The sequence below is a fragment of the Mustela nigripes genome, chromosome 16 (genome assembly GCF_022355385.1).
Source record: "Mustela nigripes isolate SB6536 chromosome 16, MUSNIG.SB6536, whole genome shotgun sequence".
NCBI classification, from domain to species: Eukaryota; Metazoa; Chordata; class Mammalia; order Carnivora; family Mustelidae; genus Mustela; species Mustela nigripes.
The window spans coordinates 30,828,778-30,854,028 of record NC_081572.1 but is presented as its reverse complement, the minus strand read 5'-3'; the positions used below and the strand labels follow the sequence as shown (position 1 = coordinate 30,854,028).

At 53.2% G+C, this 25,251-nt stretch overlaps 1 protein-coding gene across 3 annotated transcripts; it reads left to right on the top strand.

Moving 5' to 3' along the window:
* Positions 1–1,978: 1,978 nt before the first annotated feature.
* On the top strand, positions 1,979–22,783 carry TRIM25 (tripartite motif containing 25). 3 transcript variants are annotated; one of them, XM_059380756.1, is made up of 10 exons: positions 1,979–2,690; positions 5,678–5,773; positions 8,356–8,589; positions 11,311–11,482; positions 13,040–13,105; positions 15,225–15,251; positions 15,580–15,672; positions 15,792–15,890; positions 18,829–19,354; positions 19,674–22,783. In XM_059380756.1, the coding sequence occupies exons 1-10, from the start codon at positions 2,088–2,090 to the stop codon at positions 19,717–19,719; spliced, it is 1,962 nt and encodes a 653-aa protein (XP_059236739.1). In that variant the 5' UTR covers positions 1,979–2,087; the 3' UTR covers positions 19,720–22,783. The 3 variants fall into 3 exon arrangements, with proteins under 3 accessions (XP_059236739.1, XP_059236737.1, XP_059236738.1); XM_059380754.1 differs by having other exon boundaries at positions 2,003–2,690; positions 19,621–22,783; XM_059380755.1 differs by lacking the exon at positions 19,674–22,783 and having other exon boundaries at positions 2,003–2,690; positions 18,829–19,462.
* Positions 22,784–25,251: the final 2,468 nt, after the last annotated feature.

Genomic DNA, 25,251 nt, shown 5'->3' with positions numbered 1-25,251 from the left:
GCTTCTGGAATGGGATAGGCTACATGCCAGTATCTGTTGTCTTAGGCAAGATTATTTCTCTTCTCTAAGCCTTGGTTTTCTCATCTGCAACATGAGATAATACCTACCTTAAAGAGTTAGTGTGAGGATTAAATGAGATACTATGCACAAAGCTGATTTCCTAACCCCTCCTACCTTTTTGCCTTCCTCCTCTCCAAGCAAAGAACAACAACACAATACAGAGGAGAACAAATGGGGTTAAGAGTCTTGGAGGAACAGAAATAGGAAAACCAGGAATTAGAATTTTAAGCAGAGCAGTCCTGAGTTTGAATCTCAGCTGTTTTGTATAAAATAAGTGACCCTATTCTGGGCCCCACTTTGGACAGAGAGATTACTTAAAATTATAATTTTAAGTTTAAAAGGATTACTTAAAACGAGGGGAGGGTCCCTGGCTGGCTCAGTCCTTAAGCAGCAGACTGTTGTTGGTCCTGAGTTTGAGCCTCATGCTGGGCGGGGAGATTACTTAAAAAAACAAAATACAGATCCTCATCTGTAAATGGACATAATAAGTTCTGTCTTCTAGGGTTTATAAGGATTGTAAGAGGTAAGGTATGTGACTTGTCTTGAGCAGAGCAGGAGCCCCATGAGTGGTAGATTTTACTTTAAGCAGTTAAAACATTTACCTTTTTATGTTTGCTGCTCACCCTGTCCAACACGAACTCCAGCAAACTCTCCCCAAAACCCTACCTCTCTTTTCTGCCCCCACCCCTCCCAATACTTCTCCCCTCCTGTATACCCACTTTTCCTGTGCCCATGCGGGGAGGTGGGGTGGGGACCAGAGCTGGATGAATGAAAGGAAACAAACCTAAATAAACAATTTTGGGAAAAACATTTGTTTCAAAATTTGTGTGTGTGTGTGTGTGTGTGTGTGTGTGTGTGAGAGAGAGAGAGAGAGAGAGAGAGAGAGAGAAACCTTTGTTTTCTAGGATATTGGGTGCCTGGGTGACTCAGTAGGTTAAGCATCTGCCTTTGGCTCAGGTCATGAATCCACGGTCCTGGAATCTAGTCCCACAGGGGGCTCCCTGCTCAGCGGGGAGCTTCCTTTCCCTCTTTTGCTCCCCCTTCTTCTGACCTCTGTCAAATAAAATCTTAAAAACAAAACAAAACAAACAAATAAACAAACCCGGGGCGCCTGCGTATCTCAGTGGGTTAAGCCTCTGCCTTTGGCTCAGTTATGATCTCAGGGTCCTGGGATCCAGCCCCACATCCGGCTCTCTGCTCAGCAGGGAGCCGGCTTCCCCCTCTCTCTCTGCCTGCCTCTCTGCCTGCTTGTGATCTCCCTCTCTGTGTCAAACAAATAAATAAAATCTTAAACAAAACAAAACCAAACAACAACAAAACCCCTAGGATATCTGCAAAGCCCCGTAAAGTAGAACGGAAATTAAACACAAAACAAAACTGCATGTTCTACTGGTTGATATGGAAAGAAATCGCCAGCTTTTTGTGTGCCAAGGAGCTCCGGCCTTCAGGGACCATATGCCCACGAGCCAGAGCCCAACCGGGGGGAAGAAGGAAGGGCTTATAAACCGGGCGAGGAGTGGCAGCTTCTCCGTTCCACACCTAGGTCTTCAAGGCCAGGACTGATAGACACTCTCCCTGGAGGGCGCGCAGGGGGCAGCGCGGGTCCCGGTGAGTTCTCCGCAGAAGGCACCAGCTGCAGGTGCGCTGGGGCAGGAGCGCCACTCCAGCCGGGGTTCCCCACCTGCCCCGCAGGTTTCCTCCTCCGCCCGGGGGGGCGGGTAGGGGAGCGCGGGCAGAAACCGCTGCAGCTCGTGGGGACAAACTGAGACCCCGAGCCCGGCGCCCACGCCCACTCGGCAGAGCCGTCGGGGCTCCCAGCGCGGCCGCCTAGCTCCGAGCGCACCACGACCCCCGGCACCCCGGGGGGGACCCCGCGCGGCCCGCCCCGCCCCCCACGTGACTTCCTGAAGGCCCGCGGGGCCCGCCTCTCCCGCCGCTCAGTTTCGTTTCCTCGCGGGCCTCAGGCGGTCGAGTCTGGCAGTCGCGGCCACAGTTCCAGCGCGTCCCGTCCAGTCCCCAGGAGCGCCATGGCGGAGCTGGTCCCCCTGGCCGAGGAGCTGTCGTGCTCCATCTGCCTGGAGCCTTTCAAGGAGCCGGTCACCACGCCCTGCGGCCACAACTTCTGCGGCTTGTGCCTGGACGAGACGTGGGCCGTCCAGGGCTCGCCGTATCTGTGCCCGCAGTGCCGCGCCAGCTACCACGCGCGGCCGCAGCTGCGCAAGAACACGGTGCTGTGCGCGGTGGTGGAGCAGTTCCTGCAGGCGGAGGAGGCCCGGGCGACGCCCCCGCCCCCCGACGACTGGAAGCTGCCCACCCGCGCCGCCACGCCCAGCCCGGCGGGCCCGGTGGCCTGCGACCACTGCCTGAAGGAGGCCGCCGTCAAGACATGCCTGGTGTGCATGGCCTCCTTCTGCCGGGAGCACCTGCAGCCGCACCTGGACAGCCCCGCCTTCCGGGACCACCAGCTGCAGCCCCCCGTCCAGGACCTGATGCGCCGCAAGTGCCCCCGGCACAACCGGCTGCGGGAATTATTCTGCCCCCAGCACGACGAGTGCATCTGCCACATCTGCCTAGTGGAGCACAAGGCCTGCTCGCCTGTGCCCCTGAGCCAGGCCAGCGCCGACCTGGAGGTAGAGGGTGGCGGGCGAGGGCACAGGGCGGCAGCCTGGGTCTGCGGGGCGGAGCGTAGGGAGCCGTTGTGGGCATCGTGGTCCACTGAGGCTCACCGGGGGCAGGAGGATGGGTCTTGCCAGGCCCGAGAACCGGGGCAGGGGCGTCCCTGATGTCAGAGCAAGGAGATCATAGAGCCCCTCCTCCGTTATCCGTGGCCCACCGTCTTTCCCCTCCTCCCTGTCTTACAGAGGGGACCACTAAGGACAGCGGAGGTTGCCTGCGTTAAGTCTGTAGAGCTTTTCCCACGTCGGATATGAGCCCTGGAGGCTCCCTCGGTTCCTTCGTGGAATCTTGGCAGCATCCCAGAGGTGGATGTTATTCGGTCCATGGTACAGCTGAGGAAATGGAGGTCCAGAGTAGTTAATTTAGGGTGAGGTACCCCATTAAGTGGCCAAGCAGGCACCAGGACCGTGGCTGGTTGGACTCTACAGTTTGCTGCTTGTCCCCATGACCAGCCTGATACCCGAGTTCATGGAGCATGGGATCTTCCTGGAGGCTTGAGGTCACATGAACAAAAAGTTGGGGTGAGCCAAGAGTTCCAGTCAGCGGGAGGGTCATTATGAGCAGAAGGGTGGGCCAGGTGCCAGATAGCTCTGGGTGCTACCCAAAGGCAGAGCCAGACTCTTGCAGGGCAGTGCTCTCCATCCCTGTGGTGCAACTTCCGGCACAGCTTTGGCCCCTGGGCCGGAGTCTTCATCAGTAAAGTGAGGAGATGGGACCAGGTGGCTCCCTAAGGAGACTTCCAGGTCTGTGATGATTTTAGTGATTTGGGGGAGATCTTCACTTCCCTCGTACTTGTTTGTCACACACGCTTGGCTTTGTAATCCTTGTAATAGGCCTGACCTTGCCATCTCCCTGCTCCTCACCATTGTCCTGGCTTGCCAAGTCCTTCGATCAGCCTCCCCCTCTAGCCCTGCTGCTGCTCCCTACTGGGGCAGAGCCAGCCCTATCTGGGCAGTGCCCCAGCCCTGAGCAGCTGGCTTGTCTTGGCCAGTGGTGCAGGGTGGACTCGGGACTTTGGAGCCTCCCACATCCTCATGGAGAACTCAGGTCCTCAGTCTGTGAATAGATCCTCCACTTCAGAAAGTTCTCTACCCTTGGTGAGGGGACTGTTATCTCTCTCGAAGTCCTTGGGCCACGTTCCTTTGTCTGGAGTTACATAGGCCCTTCTCTCTGCCATCAGGGGACTGTCATATATGCATCTCATTTATGGTGGATAGAATTTTACCAAACATAGAGTTTTGCTGAGAGCAGCTGTTGGAGGTGGAACAGTCAGCACTCCCTGGGTTTTTCTGAGTTCTCTTCCAGCTCTGAGACCTGTGAGTCCAGATCTGCCTTGGCCTGGCCTTCTGCCTATGGCCCAGTTTATCTTGGCCACTGTTAGAGGCCAGGTCAAAGGGCATTGTCACAGAGGTTGAATCTGAAACACCATCAGTAACTTGGACTTTCAGGGTCAAGTTAGTGTGACCTTGATCCCTGCTTCCAGCCCTTAATCTCTGCTTCCAGCCCTTATAGTTGACTGTCACTGGGTTGTTCAAATCCAGATTCAAGGTCAGGTTTAGATCTGAATATCTCTAGTGGAGTGGGAGAGGCAGGAAAGTGGAGGGGGCAGGCTGGAGGGTGTGGAGCCGGCTCATTAGGGGAAGTGTTTTTTCCTGGACATTTCCTGTGTCCTCAGTGCTTTAATTGTAGAATAACACTGGGACCTTGTAACACCAGTTAACAGTGAGGTGAGTCCATTCTTCGAAAGGATGGGTAACTCGCACCTTACAGTGTTGTTCTTAGCTTTCAATAAGTTAACACCTGTAAAGCACTAGCACGGGGCCCGGCTTGCAGTGCGTATATAAGAAACGCTAGCTGCTCTTATTCTGGGGCTGGGTTTTTTTCCCCTCCCCGTTTCTGTGCCCCAGCATGTCACCTGAGCAGGGAGAGGGGTTGCTCCCGATACGGATTCTGAAAATGTATAGAAATTCTAAGAGGCTCTGGATGATACTGTCTCCCTTCATGCGTAGTTGGCCTTGGTTCCTGGAGGTGACTAGGGACTTAACAATTCTGAGTCACCTTAGTTCCGTTTCAGCGATTTTGCTGATGGGGGGCTGGGCTACCGCTTGTTCATCCTTATTGCTAGTGTGTAGCCTGTGGAGGTCCCTTGGAGCCAAATAAATGAGCCTTGGGCCCTGACTCTTGTCCCGCTGCTTCCCCGAGGTTGACCGTGACTCTTCCAGCTGTCTTCTGGAATTGGCAGATGGTTCTGGGGGAGCAACCCCAGATGCCAGGCTTAATTCTCTGGATGGCCTTCTCCCAGCTCTGGGCTCCGTCATCCTTCCCTGCTTAATTAGCTCTCTGATTGTCAGTAAGCAGATTTTTCTTCCCTGCAGTTTTTGCTTTTCTCGTTGTTTGCAGTGGGAGAGTTGGCTCCAAAGACCTCATCTGCCATCCTTGAAGCAACCGTTCCAGCTTGTTCTTGGCTCTGTGTGAGCTCAGCCCCCTTGCTGGCCTCCTTGCCTCTGTTTCATTGTCTGAAAAATGGGTGTTAATGAAGAAGCTCCTGATAATGGAAGCGGATGTTTGGTTTGTCCTTACTAAAGTCCCTGCACTGTGCTGAGTTCATACGTTGTTTCAGTTAATTCTACTACTGGCCCTGGGAGGTGGAAACATTTGTATCTCTTTCTTGGCGGAGGGCACAGGTGAGAGATGTTGGGACAGCTCGCAGCAGGGCCTGGCACTCTAGTCCGTCTGTCTCCAAAGCCTGTGCTCATAACTTCTTTCTCGTACTGTTGCTCTAGAAGTTTGAAGGGAGCCCATAAATATGAGAATGCTTCCAAAAGCCATAGGCAGGCAAGTCTTAGGGTGGCAGAAGCACCTGTGGGATAGATGCCAGGGCGGTCCCTGGTGTTGGGGGCTGGGCTCCAGTGATCTCTCATGCTGGTTGTTTTTGCTGCAGACCAAGCTGAAGCATAAGCTGACTGTCATCTACAGTCAGATCAATGGGGCCTCGAGAGCTCTGGAGGACGTGAGAGCCCGGCAGCACGATGTGCGGGTGAGTGACGGGGCTCTGCGGCTGACCTCCGCCCTGGGCTTGGGGTGGTTTCCCTCACGGAGTCAGGAAGAGATACCTGTCAAGACATCCAGAAAGCTGTGTCCCCAGGAAAGATTCTTTGTCGACCTAAACTGAGTGCATGAGCTCTGACCTTGTGTGGGGAGGACGGGGGCAATCATTAAAAATTAGGGCCATAGGGGCACGTGGGTGGCTCAGTGGGTTAAGTCTCTGCGTTCACCTCAGTTCATGATCTCAGGGTCCTGGGATTGAGCCCCACATTGGGCTCTCTGCTCAGTAGGGAGCCTGCTTCCTCCTCTCTCTCTGCCTGCCTCTCTGCCTGCTTGTGATCTCTGTCTGTCAAATAAATAAATAAAATAGTTAAAAAAAAAAAAAGACATAGAGGGAAATTAAAAAAAAAAAATTAGGACCATGAAGTAGTCATAGAGGGGCGCCTGACTGGCTCAGTTGGTAGAGCATGTGACTCTTGATCTTGAGGTTGTGAGTTTGAGCTCCACATTGGGCGTAGAGCTTACTTAAAAAAAAAAAAAAAAAGATCGTGAGAAAAAAGTACTGATCTAAAAGGTGGTTATGATTTAAATGTGAAAAAAAACGGGAAACAAAAGTGTATACCCACTAGAGTTCTATTTATAAAAAGCAAGTGTGTTGGTTTTCTAGAGCTAACCTAACCAGTTACCCCCAGCTCAGCTTACAGAGACAGAAATGTGTTCGCTCACAGTCCTGGAGGCCAGACGTTCAGAATCAGTCAGGGCCACACTTCCTGGTTCAAGGGACGAATCCTTCCTTGGCTCTTCCAGCTTCTGGAGGCTCAGGCGTTCCTGGGCTTGTGGCTGGTGTCACTCCAGCCCCGGCCTCTGTCTTCATATGGCCTCCTCTTTCCTCTGTGTCTTCTGTCACTAACAAGGACCTTTGTCACTGGATTTGGGGCCCACCCGGGTGGCCCAGGATACTCTCATCTCAAGATTCCTACCTTATTACACCTGCAAAGACTTTTGCCAAGTAACCTCACCTTCTCAGGTTCGGAAATCTGCACATATCTTTGTGGGGAGGTTCATCATTCAACCTGTTACAGGAAGTGTAGGAAAAAAGACTGAAAGGAAGTATAGTAACAGAAGAGTAGCGGAAGCATTGGATGAATAGAATGAGAGGTTTTGGGGGGGGGTCTAGTTTTTATAACTTTTGTAAGATTTTCAATATTATATATTAAAAGAATACATATGTGTTTTATATGTATAAGTAAAAATATATATAAAATATATAATAAAATGATGTCATATATAATATCTATATGCGTTTTAAGTTTATTTATTTATTTATTTATTATTTTGTTTTACGTTTATTTAAGTAATCTCTGTGCCCACTGTGGGCCTTGAACTCATGACCCCAAGATCAAGAGTCGCGTGTTCTTCTGACTGAGCCAGTTAGGCGCCCCTGAAGGAATATATTGAAAGAAGTTTTGAGTTTTAAATGTCCCGCTCTAGAGCTGTAGCGTCTGGTTTTATGGTGGCAGCCTGTGTAATTAGATGAGTTCTGAGTTAGAATACCAGCTGTGTTACAAAATAGCCTGTGATACTTGCCCGCTGTGGGCAGATCTCTGAGCCTCAGTTTTTCCAGCTGCACAGTGGGGTCACAGCTTTTCTCCGACGGTGGCCTTGTGGCTTAGGTGAAGGCATGTATGGGAAAGCATGTGTACTGTTTGGAGGGGGCGGGCTAAACTGTTGACAGAGATTACCCACCACCACCACCACCAAATTCAGAGTCTTCAATAAAATAGAAGTTTCTTTGGCGCCATTGGCAGCTAAGTGCTAGATGGGAGCCGCCCGGACTAGCGGCGGTGTTTCCGTTCCACATGATTGTGCAGGATTCAGAGTCTTTTCTTACTACCCGGTACTGCAGGGGGTTTCTCACCTCTGGTTGGAGCTGGGTCACCGTGACGTCTTTGTTCGAGCCTGCAGAAAAGGGGACAGGGGAGAAAAGTGTTGTGCTCGTGCTGCACTGGGAGCAGCTTAGTCCCGTGGCCGCATCTAGCTGCAGGGGTGGCTGGGGATGTCATCTGTGGCGGGATAGCCATGTACCCAGGGGTGTTCTCTTCCTAAGAGGAAGCCATTCTCTTTGTTCCTAAGCTCTACATAAAAAGCGTCACGCCCGAGTTGTCTTCTGCACATTGTTTTTTCCCTTGTGGAAATTTGTCCGTGCCTTGCCCTAGTTAGATTAGTTTTCATTACTATTTAATATCCTAGTCTATGAATAACTTGAAGATTTGTATCTTACTGATAGATATTTGGTTGTTCCCAGGGTTCTGCTAATGCAAGCAGTTCTGCTAGGAGCGTTCTTGGGTCTGTCTCTGGGGCAGGGGTCTGAGTGTTTTTCTAGAGGCTATTGCCTGGGTTGGGGAGGAGCACCTTCAGATTCATTAGACTTTGCCAAAGTCCCGTGCAAAGCAGTTGTGCCCATCTGGTCTCCCACGAAGCACAGGAAAGAGTTCCTGGTGCTCCACATCTCACCAATATTTGGTACCGCGGGCTTAACTTCCTGGGCTGTCCGCTGTGTCTTGGCCCTATTAGGAGACTACAAATCGGAGGATGGAGCAGCTGAGACAGGAGTACATGGAAATCAAGGCGCTCATCGATGCTGCAGAGGTCACCTCCACTCGGAAGATAAAGGAGGAGGAGAAGAGGGTCAATACCAAGTTCGACAACATCTACCAGATCCTTCTCAAGAAGAGGAGTGAGATCCAGAATCTGAAGGAGGCGGTTGAACTTGCCTTGACCAAGGGGGACGAGTTCGAGTTTCTGGAGGTAGGTCTCAGTGAAGACAGTTGAACGAGCTTCCTGCGTGCCATGACCCTGGTGACAGCAGGTGCTGTAGGGCATCCGGGAGACAGGGCCGGGTGGGGTCCCTGGAAGCTGTCCTGAGACTCACCCAGTGTCCATTTGCTCTGTGACAGCTTACTGCAAACTTCATGATTCGGAAGAGCATTTTATTTGTTACCTCACCCCTTCTGAGACTTAGGGTTGGTGCTTGGCTTAAGGGCTTGCCGTCTGAGGGTTAGCTGGGCTGCATTCCTTTTGGAGCTACGGGTTGTCTTCCAAGCTCATGCAGTTGTTGGCCGAATTCGGTTCCCGTGGTGCAGGCCCCAGGGCCTGCTCTCCCGCTGGCTGTCGGCGGAGATCTGCTCTGGGTTCCTTGGCACGGTGGCCCTCTCTCCGCTTGCCAGCCACTTCTTCAAAGCGGAGAAAGAAAGCCTGGTCCCTTTTTCTTTCTTTCTTTCTTTCTTTTCTTTTTTTTTTTTTTTTGCTGTGTAGATTACTTAGATTATTGGTCTTTTCTTTCTCCTTTTTATTTATTTATCTATTTTTAGATTTTATTTATTTATTTGACAGACAGAGATCACAAGTAGGCAGAGAGGCAGGCAGACAGAGATAGAGGAAAGCGGGTTTCCTGCCGAGCAGAGAGCCCGATGTGGGGCTCAATCCCAGGACCCTGGGATCATGACCTGAGCCGAAGGCAGAGGCTTTAACCCGCTGAGCCACCCAGGTGCTCCTCTTTCTCCTTTTTAAAAATAAATTTCAATTAAGTAGGCTGCACACCCAATGTGAGGCTTGAACTCACGACCCCGAGATCAAGAGTCACATGCTCCACCAACTGAGCCATCCAGGCCCCCCCTCCTTTTTAACATTTTAATTCCAGTATCTAGTTAACATGCAGTGATATATTGGTTTCAGGTGTACACCAGATTCAGATTCCACAATTCTGTATACTCGGTGTTCATCATGATAAGTGTACTTTTAATGTCCATCACCTTGTTCCCCGATCCCGCTATGCCCCTCTGGTAACTACCAGACTGTTCCCTGGAGTTAAGAGTCTGTTTCTTGGCTTTGTCTCTCTCGCTCGCTCTCTTTCCCCTTTGCTCATTGTTTTGTTTGTTAAATTGCCATGAGTGAGTGAAATCGGGTGGTATTTGCCTTTCTCTGACTTAATGTTGCTTAGCATGCTAGCCTCCAGATCCGTCCATGCTGTTGCAAATGGTAAGATTTCATTCCCTCTTACAAGACTGGTCCCTTTCAATGGCTCCCCCCCTGGTAAATCAGGCCCACCAGGATACTCGCCTTTCTGACGGACTCAAAACCAGCAGACTTCGGGTCTTCATTATATCTGTAGCATTCCTGCAGTTTTTCCGCATACGGGAACTGAGTCACGGGAGTGCTAGCCTAATGTATTCACAGTCCTGCCCATACTCGGGAGGAGGAGATCATACAGGGTACTCACCCCTGGACCAGGCGGGCATCTTGGGGGCCATCTTAGAGTGTTGCCGACTGCAAATGCCCCCGTCCCCTTCCCTCCTTTCCTCCTCCCGGTGGACCCTGGAAGTGTCTTTCTAAAGGACCTGGGTGACCTGTCCTTGTCAGCAGCCTCCTCTCTTGCCAGTCTCTGCCCCGCCCATGCTGTAAGCACAACAGGGCACCCGGCATTCCCCAGACACCCTGGGCATTGGATGGGAATGCCGTGCCCGACCCTCTCTGCCTCGTAAATCCTGTCCTTTCTCCAGGGCCACTCCAGCTTCCCCCCATCGTCCTTGGATCCTCTTGCTCTGCCGTCACTGGTGACCGAGCAGGTCGCACTGCTGTAGCCCTCAGTGGCCCGGTTTTCGATCTTCTGGTTGTGTGTGTTCGGATTGCCGCTTCTTTGGGAAGCCCCACCCCTTACTACTGCCCCTTTCTCCTGGCACACAGCGGGTGTTCCCTGAGCCCCATCGATGGGGCGACGACATCTCAGAGGACCGGAGTCCTTATTTTGGTCTTGGCGAGAGTACAGGAGTGGCTGGGAACCTTCTCTTCTCCCCGCATGGACTTCTTTCCATGGGCACCACGGACTTTCATCTCAGTATTCCTTCCTCTTTGTTGGCCTGGCTGCCTAGAGCTTTCTGAGAAGCATTCTAAGTCCCTACCTTGGGCCTCTTGATGCTGTATGACCCGATTTTATCTCAAAGTTTGGCACCCTCTGGCTCCTTCCTTTTCACTGGATGTGCCCTGGCTGAACCCTTTGCGCCTTGAGGTGTCCCCATCCAGTTTTAGAACGTGTGTTCAGAGCTGGTCCTGGAGGGCTGCAGACTGGCCTGAGGCTCCTGTGCTTGGCCGGCCATGGCGGGAGGAACGGAAGAGCATTATCCGCCGGAGGGGTCAGAGATTTGTGTGTCCCAACTTTGTCCTTGCCACTAACTGGGAGAGTTACTGGCAAAATGCTTGTTGTTTCCTTTTTTTTTTCTTTTTCTTTTTCTTTCTTCCTTTCACACGTGTTATTTCTTGACTTCAGTTTCTCCGTTGCTAGGTGAGTGGCCGCTGAGGGCCCTTCCAGGTCCAGAGAGCTGGCACTGAAAGTGGCCCGCTAGCCCCCAGCAATCTCTGGCCTGTCACTTGAGCACATGTGGGCAGAGGAAAGTCCTCCTGGGGTTTGTGAGGCCTGAGCCTGGGCCCTGGCTTCCCTGGAGCTGCCCGAACTAACGCCCTGGCCTGTTTCAGAAAGGGCTAAAGCTACAAGGAGTGTCCACAAAGCCGGTCTACGTCCCCAAGGTGGAGCTAAATCAGGAGCTGATAAGGGGCGTCTGTCAGGGCACCTCAGACCTCAAAGACGAGCTGAAGCGGTATATCAGGCAGTCCCAGGACAAGAAGCCCGAGGAACCCACCAGCTCAGGTAACCATTAGCAGTCCCTGTGCTTCCCTCCTGGGACCCCTGAGATGGGGGTGTCCCCTTGAGGTTTAGGGGTGGGGGAGGGTCTCGGTCCATAGCACTGGGGCTTGAGTTGCATCTGCCCTGCATCTGGGAGGTCGCGGAGAAACATCTTGAGTTGCAGGCATCTTTCTGAAAACATTTCTGGGCGCCTAGGTGTTAAATGATGGGGCTTTCTGGGCAGGCTGTTCTTGGGTGTAATCGAGAGGCTGGCTCAGGTGGCTTTCAGATGGACTCTGGGTTATCAGTGTCTTCGGTGGGGAATGGCTAGTTTTGGGGTCAGAGAAACCTGGCATTCCCCTCTGACACCCCCTTTCTTTGCCCATTGTATCCAATCTAGGACCAGATTTTACTTCTTAAATTTCTCCTGACTCAGTCCACTGGTCCCACTGCCAGCCAACACCTGCCTGCTTTCTGTTGCCCCCAGCTATGTCAACTTTCTAGAAAGTCCTTCTGCATTCACTCCTGCTGCAGCCAGAGAGAGCTTTTCGGGGTGCAAATCTGATCTCCTGGGACCTTCTCCCCTCACTCTGTTCGGAGAATTTCCATTGTTTTTGGATTTCAGATCACACTGTTGTCACTATTCTCCAGGCCCCTCCCTAGTCAGGCCCTGTCCATTCACCAGCCTTGAAGCACCCCCTCCTCCCACACATCTCTGTGCATGCCCTTCCTTGCATATGCCAAGCTTCCTGCCACAGGGCCTTTGTATGTGCCCTTCCCACTGTCCAGAAGGCTCAGACTCCACCATCCTCACAAGTTCACTCCTCTCACCCTTCAGAGATCAGCTGAAATACTGTATTTCTCAGTCAACCTCCCCTGTCACTACCACTCCCACTCCTCAGACTAGGTCCCAGGATCCTTATGATCCCTTTGCACAGGAGCCTTTGCACATCTGTCATTTTGTTCTTCCCCCGCTAGATTACAGTCTCTGTGAGGGCAGGGGCTTGGTCTGTTTGTCATCCAACTCTCTCTCCCCAGTGCCTAGCACAGAGCCTGGCACATAGCGAATCTTCCAGTGTAATCCCAGGGGTGGGGCTTGGAGAGCCGAGTGTCCTTGCGGAAGGGCCTCTGAAACCGGCATGGCGTGCTGTGTGCAGAGGGGATGGCTGTTGACGAGCTGGCCATGCATATATTTGTTTTCCTGCTCCATCAGTAATTGCTGGTCTGGGGCAGGGTGATGGAAAAACCAGGGGGTGAGGAATGAGGCCTCTTGGCCTCTTTGCCGCAAGCAAAGGGCTTGTCCCCACTGACACCAGAAGATCCAGAACCTCAAGAGAGGCTCCAGAGGTCATGGAGCAGGGCGCTGACAGAGAAAACATTGACCCCAGCTACATTTTCAGCCAGAGAAAAGAGGGACACACCAAACCCTTTTCGTGCTCTTGTTTCTAGCTCTTGTAAAGGATTGGGTAGGGAAGGTCAGTGAGATCACCTTTGTAAGCCCTCTCTCCACCTGCCCCTGGCACAGCTGGCCCCAAAGCTAGGGTTGCTTTGGAAGAACTAACCCCTTCTTCTTTGGCACAGGGAACCCTGGAGAGCATGGCCCAGCACCCACGCACAAACCCACCCACTCTGCGAAAAAGGGCCCTAGTAAGTAACCCTGCTGCTGTTCTTGGGCTCCTGTCAGCCTGTCCCAAATGGCTGGGGGCGGGGGAGGGGCAAGTGCCTCTGCAGAGGAGTCTGGCTAGAGGGGCTGTTGCGGGGACTCCCCTGGGGTGTTCAGCAGGACCAGCTATGCAGCAGCCTGAGCCAGCAAGGTTACCAGCACCTGCTCCTCTTGAGAAATAGTTGCTGACACCCAAGTTTTGGCCCTTGGGCAGAGCGCCCCCTGGAGGAGCTTGACGCAGGTCCCGAGGAGCAGTGGCTCCCCCCGCCACCCGGAAAGGAGTTCTGGGGGAATTTAGAGCGGTTCCCTCTGGAGTCATCCTGTGCTGCTGCTCTCAGAGCATCCCGACCTGTGCCTGTCGTCACTATCCTGAAAAGTCAGCGTTCCCTGAGGAGTGCTGCCCCTGAGAGCCGCGGGAACTCTGGGTCTGTGCTGCCGCTGCTTAGTTTTAGAGTTTAGGCTGCCTTTGGCAGACAGATGTGTGGTATTGGTCTCCGGAGTACAGAGCCAGGGACAGAGATGCCTGGTGTGGATGGAGCAGGTGGCCCCCAGCTCAGCGAGCAGATGTGGAAGGGCACCTGGTGTGACCAGTGAAAGGAAGAGTCAGTGAACAGGCTCTGGGCACCCATGTCCGCAGATGGCCCCCCGCCCTTCTCCCCCAGAGCTGCCCCAGATCACAAGCGCTGCTCTTAACAGGAGTGAGCTGGGGATGCTGGCCGAGACGGGACAACCGGCAGGGGAGGAGTGGATGGATGTCACAGTGTAGATGAGACTCAGGACAGCCGTGAGGGCCAGGGAGGGGGCTGTACCCTAGGCGGCGGCTCAGCCTTGGGTCCTCCCAAGAGGCCCGTCCTGCGGGAGTGGGCGTGGCAGGAGGCGATGGGGCCAGAGTGAAGACAGCATCTGGACAGAGGACTTGGAAGTGGGAGGAAGGGAGAGCGGTGGGGTGTGTGTGTGTGTGTGTGTGTGTGTGTCCTGTGGGGCTGCGTGGGGGCTGGCGGGGAAGTAGAGGATGATAGGAGAGAGCAGGGTTTGCCTGCGGGCAGGAGGAAGATCCACAGCACCCCTTTTCACTCCAGTGGTGGGGATGGTGGTGGAGGGAACCTGAAATCTAGCTCACGTAGACTTGAGTATGTTTCAGACCCACCAGGGGTGTATAAAACACGGGTCGCTGGGCCTCAGCCCCGGACTGTCAGAGTCAGCAGGGTCCTGGGTGGGACTCAAGAGTGTACATTCAGGTTTTGTTGTTGTTGTTGTTGTTTTATTTGACAGAGATCCCAAGTAGGCAGAGAGGCAGGCAGAGAGAGAGGAGGAAGCAGGCTCCTTGTCGAGCAGAGAGCCTGAAGTGGGGCTCGATCCCAGGACCCTGGGATCATGACCTGAGCTGAAAGGAGAGGCTTTAACTCACTGAACCACCCAGGCGCCCCTACATTCAGTTTTCATAGGTGCACGTTCCAGAGAATTTTTCAAAGACTGTTGTGATAATTTGGCAAGCACATTTCTTTGCTGATTCCCTTTTTTTGGGGGGGAGGGGGTTGGAGTATTTTTTCTTTTCTAGAGATATAATTTATCTACAGTACAATGTGCAGATCTTAAATGTGCACTTTGATAATTTTGACAGGTGTGTATGTGTGTAACTGTTACCCAAATCAAGTTAAAGAGTTAATTACCCCAGAAAATTCCTTCATGCTCCTCCTTGTCAGTCCCAGGCCCCAAAACCACTGACGCAGGTTCTGTCACCATAGATTCATTGGCTTGTTTCCAGGGAAAACATCCTAGCTCTATTTGTATGGGTCACATTCATGCAAATGATTGTTATAATGGCAGTTTTTAAAAAAAGATTTTACTTATTTGTTTGAGAGAGCATGCACAGGAGAGCACAAGAGCATGAGCGGAGGGAGGGGCAGAGGGAGACGGAGAAGCAGGTTCCCCGCTGACATGAGGAGCCTGACATGTGGCTCGACCCCAGGACCCCAGGGATCATGACCTGAGCTGAAGGCAGTCGCTTAACCACTGAGCCACCCCGGCGCCCCTGTTACGGTGTTCTGAAAGTGTCCCTGTGCTGTGCTTCACAATATCAATTTGGAAAATTTTCTTTTTCAGAAGAAGAAAAGAAAGCCAAGAAACCTCGTAAGTTATGCGTTTGTGCGTCTTATTGTTTCTTGGGATTGCCCGAGTGTGGAACCGACGGCTGGCCGCAAAGGCTGACCTCTCCGGTCAGGGTTCTGTGATTACGCTCTGGGGTGGTCGGCGGGCCCGAGGTTGGGGGTGAGCACGAGTGCATGTGAGCAAGACGAGCGATGCGTGCAGCCCTGTCTGGACTTGGCTGTGTCGTTCCGGCTGTCTAGGTGTGTGCGTGGAAGTAGTTCTTGAAGATCAGTGTGGAACGGAGGACGGGCCATCGGGCCACCGTATCATGTGTCCAATTCATGTTTCTCCTCCTCCGGTTCATCCCCAGCCCCCGCCTCAGCCTTCAAGATGCCCACCTTAGGAGCCTTGGCCACCAAGATGCCTACCTTCGGAGCCCAGGGAGAGTCCGTGGATCTGGAGGGTGAGTCCTAATTCCTAAGTCCTGGGCCAACCTGGAGGGGGAGTTCTTTGGACTGGGGGCAATGTGGGGTGTCCACTCTGAGTTTGTTCTGAAAAACGGCTCTCCGTGTCCTCATCCAGGTATAGGCAAAGCCCCCACTGCACAGCCCAACGCGGCGGCCATCAAGGCCAAGGTGCTGGAGACCTTCTTAGCCAAGTCCAGGCCGGAGCTCCTGGAGTGTGAGTAGCATCGGCTCTGAGGAGCGGTCCTGTTGGCTGTCAGGCTCTTCTCTGCAGTTTTACTCTCTGCTCTCTACCCTCACCTCTGTCTGGACATCCAACTTGGTTCCCCCTTCCCCTTGTTAGCCACTGGCCTGTCCTCCACTTTGCCACAGCCTTGCTCGCTCCCTTTTCAGCACGCGCTCCCCCCGCCCCCCCGCCCCACCACCACCAGCTCAGCCCCCCCGCTTTCTCTGGGCCCACATCTGCTGCCCAGCCCATGCCTCGGGCATTGCTGGGGGCCCACTGCCAGCACCCCCACTCCAGATTTCTCCTCAGCTCCCCTGCCATTCCAGAGGCTTCCAACTTGCCATACTGGGTCCTCTCCCTGCCCCACCTACCTTCCTCTGCTTCACAGAGAAGAGGGGCCTCTCGGCCTCTTGTTGCTGCCATCTCTCCTGCATCTCCGCTTGCCGCCTACCCCCCCCCCACCGGCCCCCCTCCTCCCCACGGCCAGTCTGGCTCCTCCTGCTCTGTCTGCGCTCAAGCTCTCAGTCAGGCTCTCCTGGGGCCTACCCCCCCCCCCGCCCCCTCAACAGCGTGTTTAAATTCCCCTCATTGCAAAAGCAAAAGCAAAACAAACAGGAATACGAAAGCCGCCAATGCAGACAGCCTCCCTTTCACCTGAATACTGGGGAAAACTACAGATTCCTGGGCCCCCAGCCCAGGCTGCAAGGTCAGGCTGCTGGGGACCAGCCCAGAAAGCTGGGGGGGGGGTAATCTCCTTTCCTCCATGATCCTTCTGAGGGAAGTTGGAAAAATACAGCCACATGGCTGTGGCTGCGTGTCAGAACCCCCTGGGGCCTTGACCCCGTCCCGCTGCTGCCCGAGCTTTCCCGGGGCTGTGGGGGGACAAGAAAGAGCCGTGAGTCTGGCCTCTGTCCCTGCCCTGCAGCAGGCCAGCTCTGGCCGAGGGTAGCGGCAGACCCCATGCTGCTAAACGTCAAGGACGCCTTTCAACCTTCAGTGTGCTGGACTTCTCAGCCACATCAGTCCTTCTCTAAGGGCACAGTCCCTGGGCTCCCCTGGGCGCCACCTGCCCCTCTGTTCCTTCTTAAGCACCTTTGGGAACCTGTCCTTCCTTGACTGCCTGGAAGCGGTTGGCAGTCCTTCAGCGCCAGCTCTAGGCTCCTCCTGCTTCCCATCTGCACCCACTTGGATGCAGTACCCGAGACCTCCCGCTGCAGATGGCGCCCTGGCCTCCCTTTCTCCACAGGTGCAGCGGGTTGAGCTGTCTTGGGGCAGTGAGGGGAGGGGGAAACTTCCTCAGGGCCCGCCTCTCCAGAGCTTCCTGCTGTTCCCACTTCTTTGCAAGACCCAGGCTTGGTGCGGTTGAGCTAACCACCGTGGGGCTGCTGGTGGCACACAGAACCACGGGTTTCTGGAGCCCTGGGCTCCTGGAGAGTAGCCATGTGAGCAAAGAAAGGGAGTTCCAGCAACGCAGGACTGTAGAGAACATTTTCCCTCCTCTGTTTATTTTGTCCCCCTGGGGTGTGGTGCTGGGGGTGGCTTAGGCCTCCTGGAAAAACATCCTGCCCAGAGCCATCCAGCAAGGGAATGGCAGGCCGTGGTGAAACCCCCGGGTCTTGGTTTCCAGGTTCCCAAGCTAAGGATTTCCCCTCCCCCAGGCTGCCTGGGGAATCTGTCTCCCACGGTTGGGGGTGCTCCTGGGAGGGGAAGGGCAGAGATGGGTGTGTCCCACGAAGGAGGTTGAGCGTAGGGACAACACACAGCTGAGCTCAGTCTTCAGGTCTCCTGGAACCGTTGGAAGTGTGGTGGGATGGGTGGGGAGGCCATGCGCGTGTCCCAACCAGGAATATTCAGGTAATTTCTGTGTTTGGCTCCCTGTTGTCCACCAAGTAAAGTCTAGACCCTTTAGCTCTCTGCCCTGTGTCCCCAACATGTCTCCCTTCTTCTGCTAGGGCCTCTCTCCCAGCTCCCTAGCCTTCCCTGGTCCCAGCACGTGCTCACCCTCCCTGTGACTCCAAGCTTTGCTCTCGCTATCCCCTCTGCCCAGAATGACCTCACCCCATGCTGCTTGCTTCTGTTTAATATTTCTCAGCTTCCTGTTGCTTGGCGCCAATTCCAGCCTACCTGCGAGATGTTCCCCTGTGCGCTCCCCACCCTCCAAGTAGAGCCACTGGTCCCTAGAGCGTGCGCCCACCCATTGAGCAGAGTGCCGCCTCACAGTGTTGTCACTGATGGGCTGGCCTTGCCCTGAGGTCGGATACCATGTCTAGTCAGTGTCATGCGTCTTGCCCAGAATCAGGTGCTTGGTCAATGGCTTTGGGTGGATGAATGGTCACTCATCTGGGTGACTGATAGATGGACAGTTGGCTGGATTGATGGATAGACAGATGGACACATGTCTGGCTGGCTGGACAGAATGGATGGATGGATGGGTGGATGGATGGATGATGGGCAGATGGATACATATATGGATGGATATATGGGTGGATGGGTGGGTAGGTGGATGGATGGGTGGGTGGATAGATGGGCGGATGGATGGATGAAAGGAAGGAAGGGTGGATGGCTGGATGGGTGGGCAGGTGGGTGGATGGATGGATGGATGGACTGATGGATGGGATGGATGGATGGATGGACTGATGGATGGGATGGATGGATGGACTGATGGACGGGATGGATGGATGGATGGATGGATGGGCAGGTGGATGGAGATGGTTGGATGGGTGTAAGGGAGGAAGGAAGGGAAGGGAAGGAGGGAAGGGTGGATGAGTAGGTAAGTGGATGGATGGGTGGGAGGATAGATGGATGGACAGGAGGCAGGATAGATGAATGGGTAAAATAAATGAATAAGTACTACCAGTTGGGGGAAATGTTTATATGGGAGAGCCCTTTGGGCTTCTTGTAACTGATTCCTTGGGTCATGCCTTCTTAGATGCCGTTAAATTCAGCCTGGACTACAACACGGCCCACAACAAGGTGGCGCTGTCAGAGAACTACACGGTCGCCTCTGTGGCTGAATCACCCCTGAACTACCAGCCGCATCCCAAGAGGTTCATGTACTGCTCTCAGGTGCTGGGCCTGCACTGCTACAAGAAAGGGATCCACTACTGGGAGGTGGAGCTGCAGAAGAATAACTTCTGCGGGGTGGGCGTCTGCTACGGCAGCATGCCGCGCCAGGGCCCCGAGAGCCGGCTCGGCCGCAACAGCGCCTCGTGGTGCGTGGAGTGGTTCAACACCAAGATCTCTGCGTGGCACAACAACGTGGAGAAAACGCTGCCCTCCACCAAGGCCACGCGGGTCGGCGTGCTGCTCAACTGTGACCATGGCTTCGTCATCTTCTTTGCCGTCTCCGACAAGGTCCACCTGATGTATAAGTTCAAAGTGGACTTCACGGAAGCGCTGTACCCGGCCTTCTGGGTGTTCTCTGCTGGTGCCATGCTCTCCATCTGCTCCTACAAGTAGGCAGGCCACAGACGGGGGCCCCTCTGCGGGCCCCGGCTTGTGGCGACAGAGCCACAGGTGGACCTCTCTACGGGTCTCCTGTGATTCCCCAGGGGTTGAGAGTGTTGGGGGGTGGGGACTGGTGGGAGGTGGGGGTCGGGGATGGGGTAAGAGGAGAGATCCGGCCAGAGCAAGGGGTGGGGGTGATGGCATCACGGGCCAGGAGGCATGGCCACGTCCTGGTGCCCGTCAGGGCAGGGTGACCTCCTCCTTGTTCTGGTAGGTCTCCAACTGCTGGCAGCTGGACGGGGCTCTGAGCGCCCTTCTCTGTTGCAGGGAGTCTGCAGCCGCTGCGTGCTCTTCCCCAGGTGACGTGGCGTGAGCTCCTTTGCTGCCTGGAAAAGCCTTCGGATCTTAGTGTTTTGATTACTTCCATAGGGCTATTCAACTCAATAGATTTTTTAAAAATTCCAAAATAACTGAATTTCAATATTATTCATCCTTCCCTGCTAACGTGGGGGGATTTGGGTATTTTATGTCCTTAAGAGAAACTACCCATGGCAGATCTCCACCTAGATGAGAGTTTCTGGAAGGTGTGTGTCCTCTCCCCGCACTTGAGAATAGCCCTGCTCCCCTTCCTCTCCTCCTGCCTCACACACCCCGTTGATGGTTTTCAAATGTTCAATGCGACAGGAAACTTTCCAGGCTAAGGTTTCGAACCATGATCTGGATCAGCCTCTGTGGAATTTGTGATTCAAGGTCAAGGTGACCCAGATCCCATGGATGGAAACCCCTCCCGTTTCCGACTCTTGGCAGACATTCTTTGGCTGTACCCAGAGCTTGGGGGAGGCTTTCTTCCTGTAGCTTAGGCTCTGGGGCAAGGAACTCCATGGGGCAAGAGCGACCCTGCTCTGGGTTGACAGAGTGTGGTGGTTTTGCGCCTATTAGAGTGTCGTCTTGCCCTCCTACTGCTGACTGGACTCCGTGATAGCCTTTCCTACCCAGGACTGAGATCCTGGATTGGCTGGTGGAGAGACCATGGTGGCCAGCACAGGACAACTAGGCTTTCTCTCCATAGCCTGTGGTCACGCGGGTGGGTCCTGCAGGGCTGCCTCCGGGACCACACTAGCTCACCTGCTGGGGTGACTCCCTGTGGCCTACAGCCTTTCTGGCAGATCCCTGGGAAGCAGGAGCATTCCTGTTTATCCCCGGCCACAGGCTGCACACCCGGGGCTGGCCCTCATGGCAGTCAGATGCCCGTCACTCGCTCTAGCCTCTGCTCTTTGCCTCCTTTGAGCTAATTCCAGATATTGGGCTTGACCAGGCTAGGGCGCCCAGAGACTTTAAGGACCAGGGAGAGAACGCCCCACGGGGCTCAAGCACAAGGGGCTAATTTTCCTGCAGCATTTCTGTGCAGTGAAAATAACCCCAGTCTGCAAAGGAGAAGGAGGGAATGGACTGCCAGAATTTCCCGAGCTCCTTATATCCTGATGGGATGTAAAATCCCAATCCAATGTGGGAGGAATTTAGCCTCCCGTTGGTGAAATGAAGCCTGTGCTGGACACTCCTGAGGTGGGGAGGGGGCTCAGATCAGGCTCTTAGTGGTGTTAGACAGAGGTCATCATTGGGGATGTGGGGACCCCAGACCTCTTCTATGAATATGTGAGAATTTAACACATCTCTGGCCTCGTGCTGGAATTCCGGGGCACTCCAGTCAGGCCCGGAGCCCTGGAAATTCCCGACAGGTGTGAAAGGACTTCCACTTCCTTGGGAGGGAGGAGATCCCTACAGTAGGGAAGATCCTCTTTGTAGGAAAGGGATCCCTACAGTAGCCGAGATGTGTGTGTGTTTGTTTTTTTAAAGTTTTCCTCCTCTGATCCTGGGAAGAAGAGCTCTTTGGTGATTCTTCTCTGCTGTTGGCCCAGGTCAAAAGCATCTTCATTGATGTGAAACAAAAGCCTGGTCTGAAGCCAGTTTCCACCTGGGAGACAGCTGGGCTGAGAGGAGGGGAGCGCTGCAGCGGAGCTGGGGTCCTGCCCTGGCTGTCCGCTGCAGATCTCAGCTCGGGAAGCCAGCTCCCCTCTGTGTGTGAGGGGCAAGCAGGTAACCCAAGCTGGGCTCTGGGCAAGGTGCTCTGGAGAGGCAAACCCTTGCTGTTTTGAGCCATTGTGTGTGCAGCGGTGACACTTAATGGTCCCTTGCCACTGCCCCACCCAGATTTCTCAAGGTCAGGCCAACTTTGTGTTCGTCTGACGTCTCGTTTCGCAAAATAAATCAGAAGAGATGGTATTGGGTTCCTCCGCTCACTGCTCTGGCCATCCCATCCTGGAGGGGGTGCCTCCTAGACGCCCCTTGGTGCCCTGGGGAGGAGTCAGAAATCCCTAGAAACACCAACAAAACTACCGCCCCAGAGGAGGGTGTCAGGGACTGACTCACCCACTCTGGCGTGAGCAGGTCACGGTCAGCTTTTTGTATGATCCAGGACTGGCCGGTGCCTCTGTTTTCGTTCCTCTGAAATGGATCTGTGATCTCCAACTGATACTGGGACATCATCTCTTTATTCTTCCTCCCCCACTGTTGATTTTAGTGAATTCGGAATATTTGAGCTATTCTTTCATGAGCTGTTTTGTTTAAGGAGCTAATTCTTAAAGAGATACTTGGGGCTGTAGACACAGATCTTTTTAAACCCACGAGAACTACGAGGGCGGAGGCTGGCTGACCTGCTTTGGAATCTGTGAATGTCACAAAGCAGTGTCTGGTGCTTCTTTCTGCAGCCCAGATGTTGTGTGAGTGTCTACACACGCTGAAACGTACAGCAGGTCTGAGCATTGTGAATTCTCGTGAATTCCTTTCCCTTTCACTTTCCCTTTCCCTTTCCTTTTCCTTTTCCTCCCTCCCTCCCTCCCTCTTTCTCTCTCTTGCTTTTCTTTCTTAAGTTTTCATGAATTCTTGAGCCCGAGGGAAGTTCCCTGCCATAGACTGGACGTTTGTGTTGCCTCAAAAATCATATGTTGAAGCCTAACCCCCCGTGCGATGGAAAGGGGTGGGGGATTAGTTCATGAAGGCAGAGCCCTCATGAATGAGATTAGTGCCCCTATGAAGAGACACCTGTAGAGCTCCCTCGCCCCTTCTGCCTTGTGGGGGACGTAACAGGAAGGCAGCTGCCTGAAGTTCAGACTTGGAATGAACCAGCGCGGGATCTTGGCTGGATCTTCCAGCCTTCAGAATTGTGAGAGGGGCGCCCGGGTGGCTCAGTGGGTTAAAGCCTCTGCCTTCGGCTCAGGTCATGATCCCAGGGTCTTGGGATCGAGTCCTGCATGGGGCTCCCTGCTCAGCGGAGAGCCTGCTTCCTCCTCTCTCTCTGCCTGCCTGCTTGTGATCTTTCTCTGTCAAATAAATACATTAAAAAAAAAAAAAAGTGTGAGAAATAAATGTTTGTGATTTAAGCCACCCAGTCTGGTGTTTTTGTTACAGCATCTCAGACTAAAACCCCAAGTGACTGCAAAACTGAATAAAGGAAACCTCATTTAAAATGGAGTTGGGGGGCACCGGGATGGCTCAGTTGGTTAAGGGTCCAACTCTTGGTTTCAACTCAGTTCATGATCTCAGGGTCATGAGATTGAACTCCACCTCAGGCTCCAGGCTCAGCACTGAGTCTGCTTGTCCGTCTGTCCCTCTCCCTCTGTCCCCCCCCCCCCCCCCCACCTGCTCATGCTCCCTCTCTCTCTTTCTCTTGTAAGTAAATGAAATCTTTTTTGAAAAATGGAGTTGGGAGGCTGGCAGGGGGAGCTCTCATGCTGTACCACTGCTTGCAGCCCTTTGCAGACCCAATGGGAAGAGAGTACCTTGCTGGAAGAAGCCTACACTTTACTACTCCATCAGGAGGAAGGGAGATTTTCTCCTTCCCTGGCAACAGCCCAGCCAGTGATAAACCGTTACAGCTCAGCCAGGGAAAAGTCGCTACACTTGAACTCCCAGTTTACTCCCAACAGAATGTAACAGCCCTCCCAACCACCCCACCACCACCTTTCCTCTGTAAAAGAATGTTCCTCCTCTTTGTTCTCAGGACTTGTGTGTGGTTTTGCCCTGACTTGCATTTCCTGAATTGCAATTCTCTGCTATTCCTGAATAAATCTATTTTTGCTGATAATACAATTTTAATTTTCAAGGTTAGCGTTACCTTCTGGGTTTGTCAGCCAGAAGTGTCGGTGGCCTGGGGACCCCGGAAGTGTGGCTGCTGTCTAGAACAGAGGCAGTCCTGCTGGGACAGTGTCCTCCAGCCTGTAGAATCCAAACTCCAGACTGTCAGCAGAATTGTGTCACAATTCTGGAGGTGCTGTCAGCATAAAGGTGGTGGGATCGCAATTTTTTTTTTTAAAAGATTTTATTTATTTCACATGGGGGGCGAGGGGCAAGACAAGCCAAGGAATCAGGAGGCAGAGGGAGAGGGAGAAGCAGACTCCCCACTGAACAGGGAGCCCCATGTGGGACTCGATCCCAGAACCCTGGGATCATGACCTGAGCCTAAGACAGACGCTTAACTGACTGAGCCACCCAGACACCCCCATCCTTTTGGTTCTTTATGAGGAATTCCAGTTTGCTTACAGCGCCCATCTTTCCTGTATGTCATGTACTTTATCTATTAAAGCCCTTAGCTAATTCATGCCAATTGTTTCCAATCCCCAGTCTGATCATTCCAACATCCCTGCCATGTGTACCCTGTCTCTTCAGATTGTGCTTTTTGCCTTTGGCTCTGCGTTGTAACTTGCTGGCTCGCCCCACGTGATGTAGTAGGCGAAAGGAATTGCTGTCGATAGGCCTTTGGTGTAGGGGGAGGAGACGGGGTCCGTAGTCCTGAGATGAGGTCTCAGACTTGGGTGAGCCTATGCCCCTGGGCCGTGAGCTTCCCAAATATTTCTCAGTTTTATTCTCCTCCCCTCAAATAGGACAGGACGGCTAGCAGGGGCTGGAATGGGGTGTTTCTCTGCCCCCGGATCTGCCAGGCTCTAATAAAACCCCCGCTGGGCTGGCAGTGGTTAAGCGGTTTCTCCTGAGGGCAGGCCTTGTTACCAAGGGCAGAGGGCTCCGCTGTGTTTAAAAATGGTTCCTCTTCTCCTCCCTCCCGGAAGGGCAAGAGGATTTTTCTCCGCTGCTGACTGAGTCTTAGAGGAAACCGTCACAGTATGGTAGGAGTCCCCGTATGACGCGGTCCCCTTGGAGTCGTCCACACAGAGCCTCCAGCAGCGGGTACACTCCAGGTGTTTCTACTCCAGCCCTGGCTCCCCTGGTGAATCTCTGCCTTCAGAAGTCATGATTCCTTGTGAAGGTTTGCCGGGCTGTGTCTCCAGTCTTGGGGACAGCAGTTTGCCGTGGCCTCCCCTCTTGTGTGTGTCCAAGAAGAGTGGTTGGTCATTCAATGTGTCAGCTTTTTACTTATTGTTGGGAGGGAATTGCAACTTCCAAGCTTCCTACGTGTGGAACTGGAAACTGGGCCTCCGTGTTTCATTTTATTCAGTTCAAAGTACTTTCGGTTTCCCTTATTTTTTCTTTGACCTATTAGTTATTTAGAAATTTTTTTGGTTTTTAGTTTTTACATAGTTGGCGGTTTTCCAGATATCTTTCTGCGATTGGTTTTTAATTTACTTCCTCTGTGGTCTGAGAATCTACTTTGCATTGTTTGAATTGTTTGAAATTTATGAAGTTCTGACTGATGACTCAGAATGTGATTTAGCTTGGAAAATGTTCATGTGCTCTTGAAAAGGCTGGGTGGAGTGTTCTAGAAATGTCAGTCGGTCAAGTTAGTTGATAGTGTTGTTCAAGCCTTTTATTTATAACCTCACTGATTTATGTCTACTTGTATCAATTATTGAAAGTGGTGTTATCAATTTTTGACTAAAACTGTGGGTGTATCTAC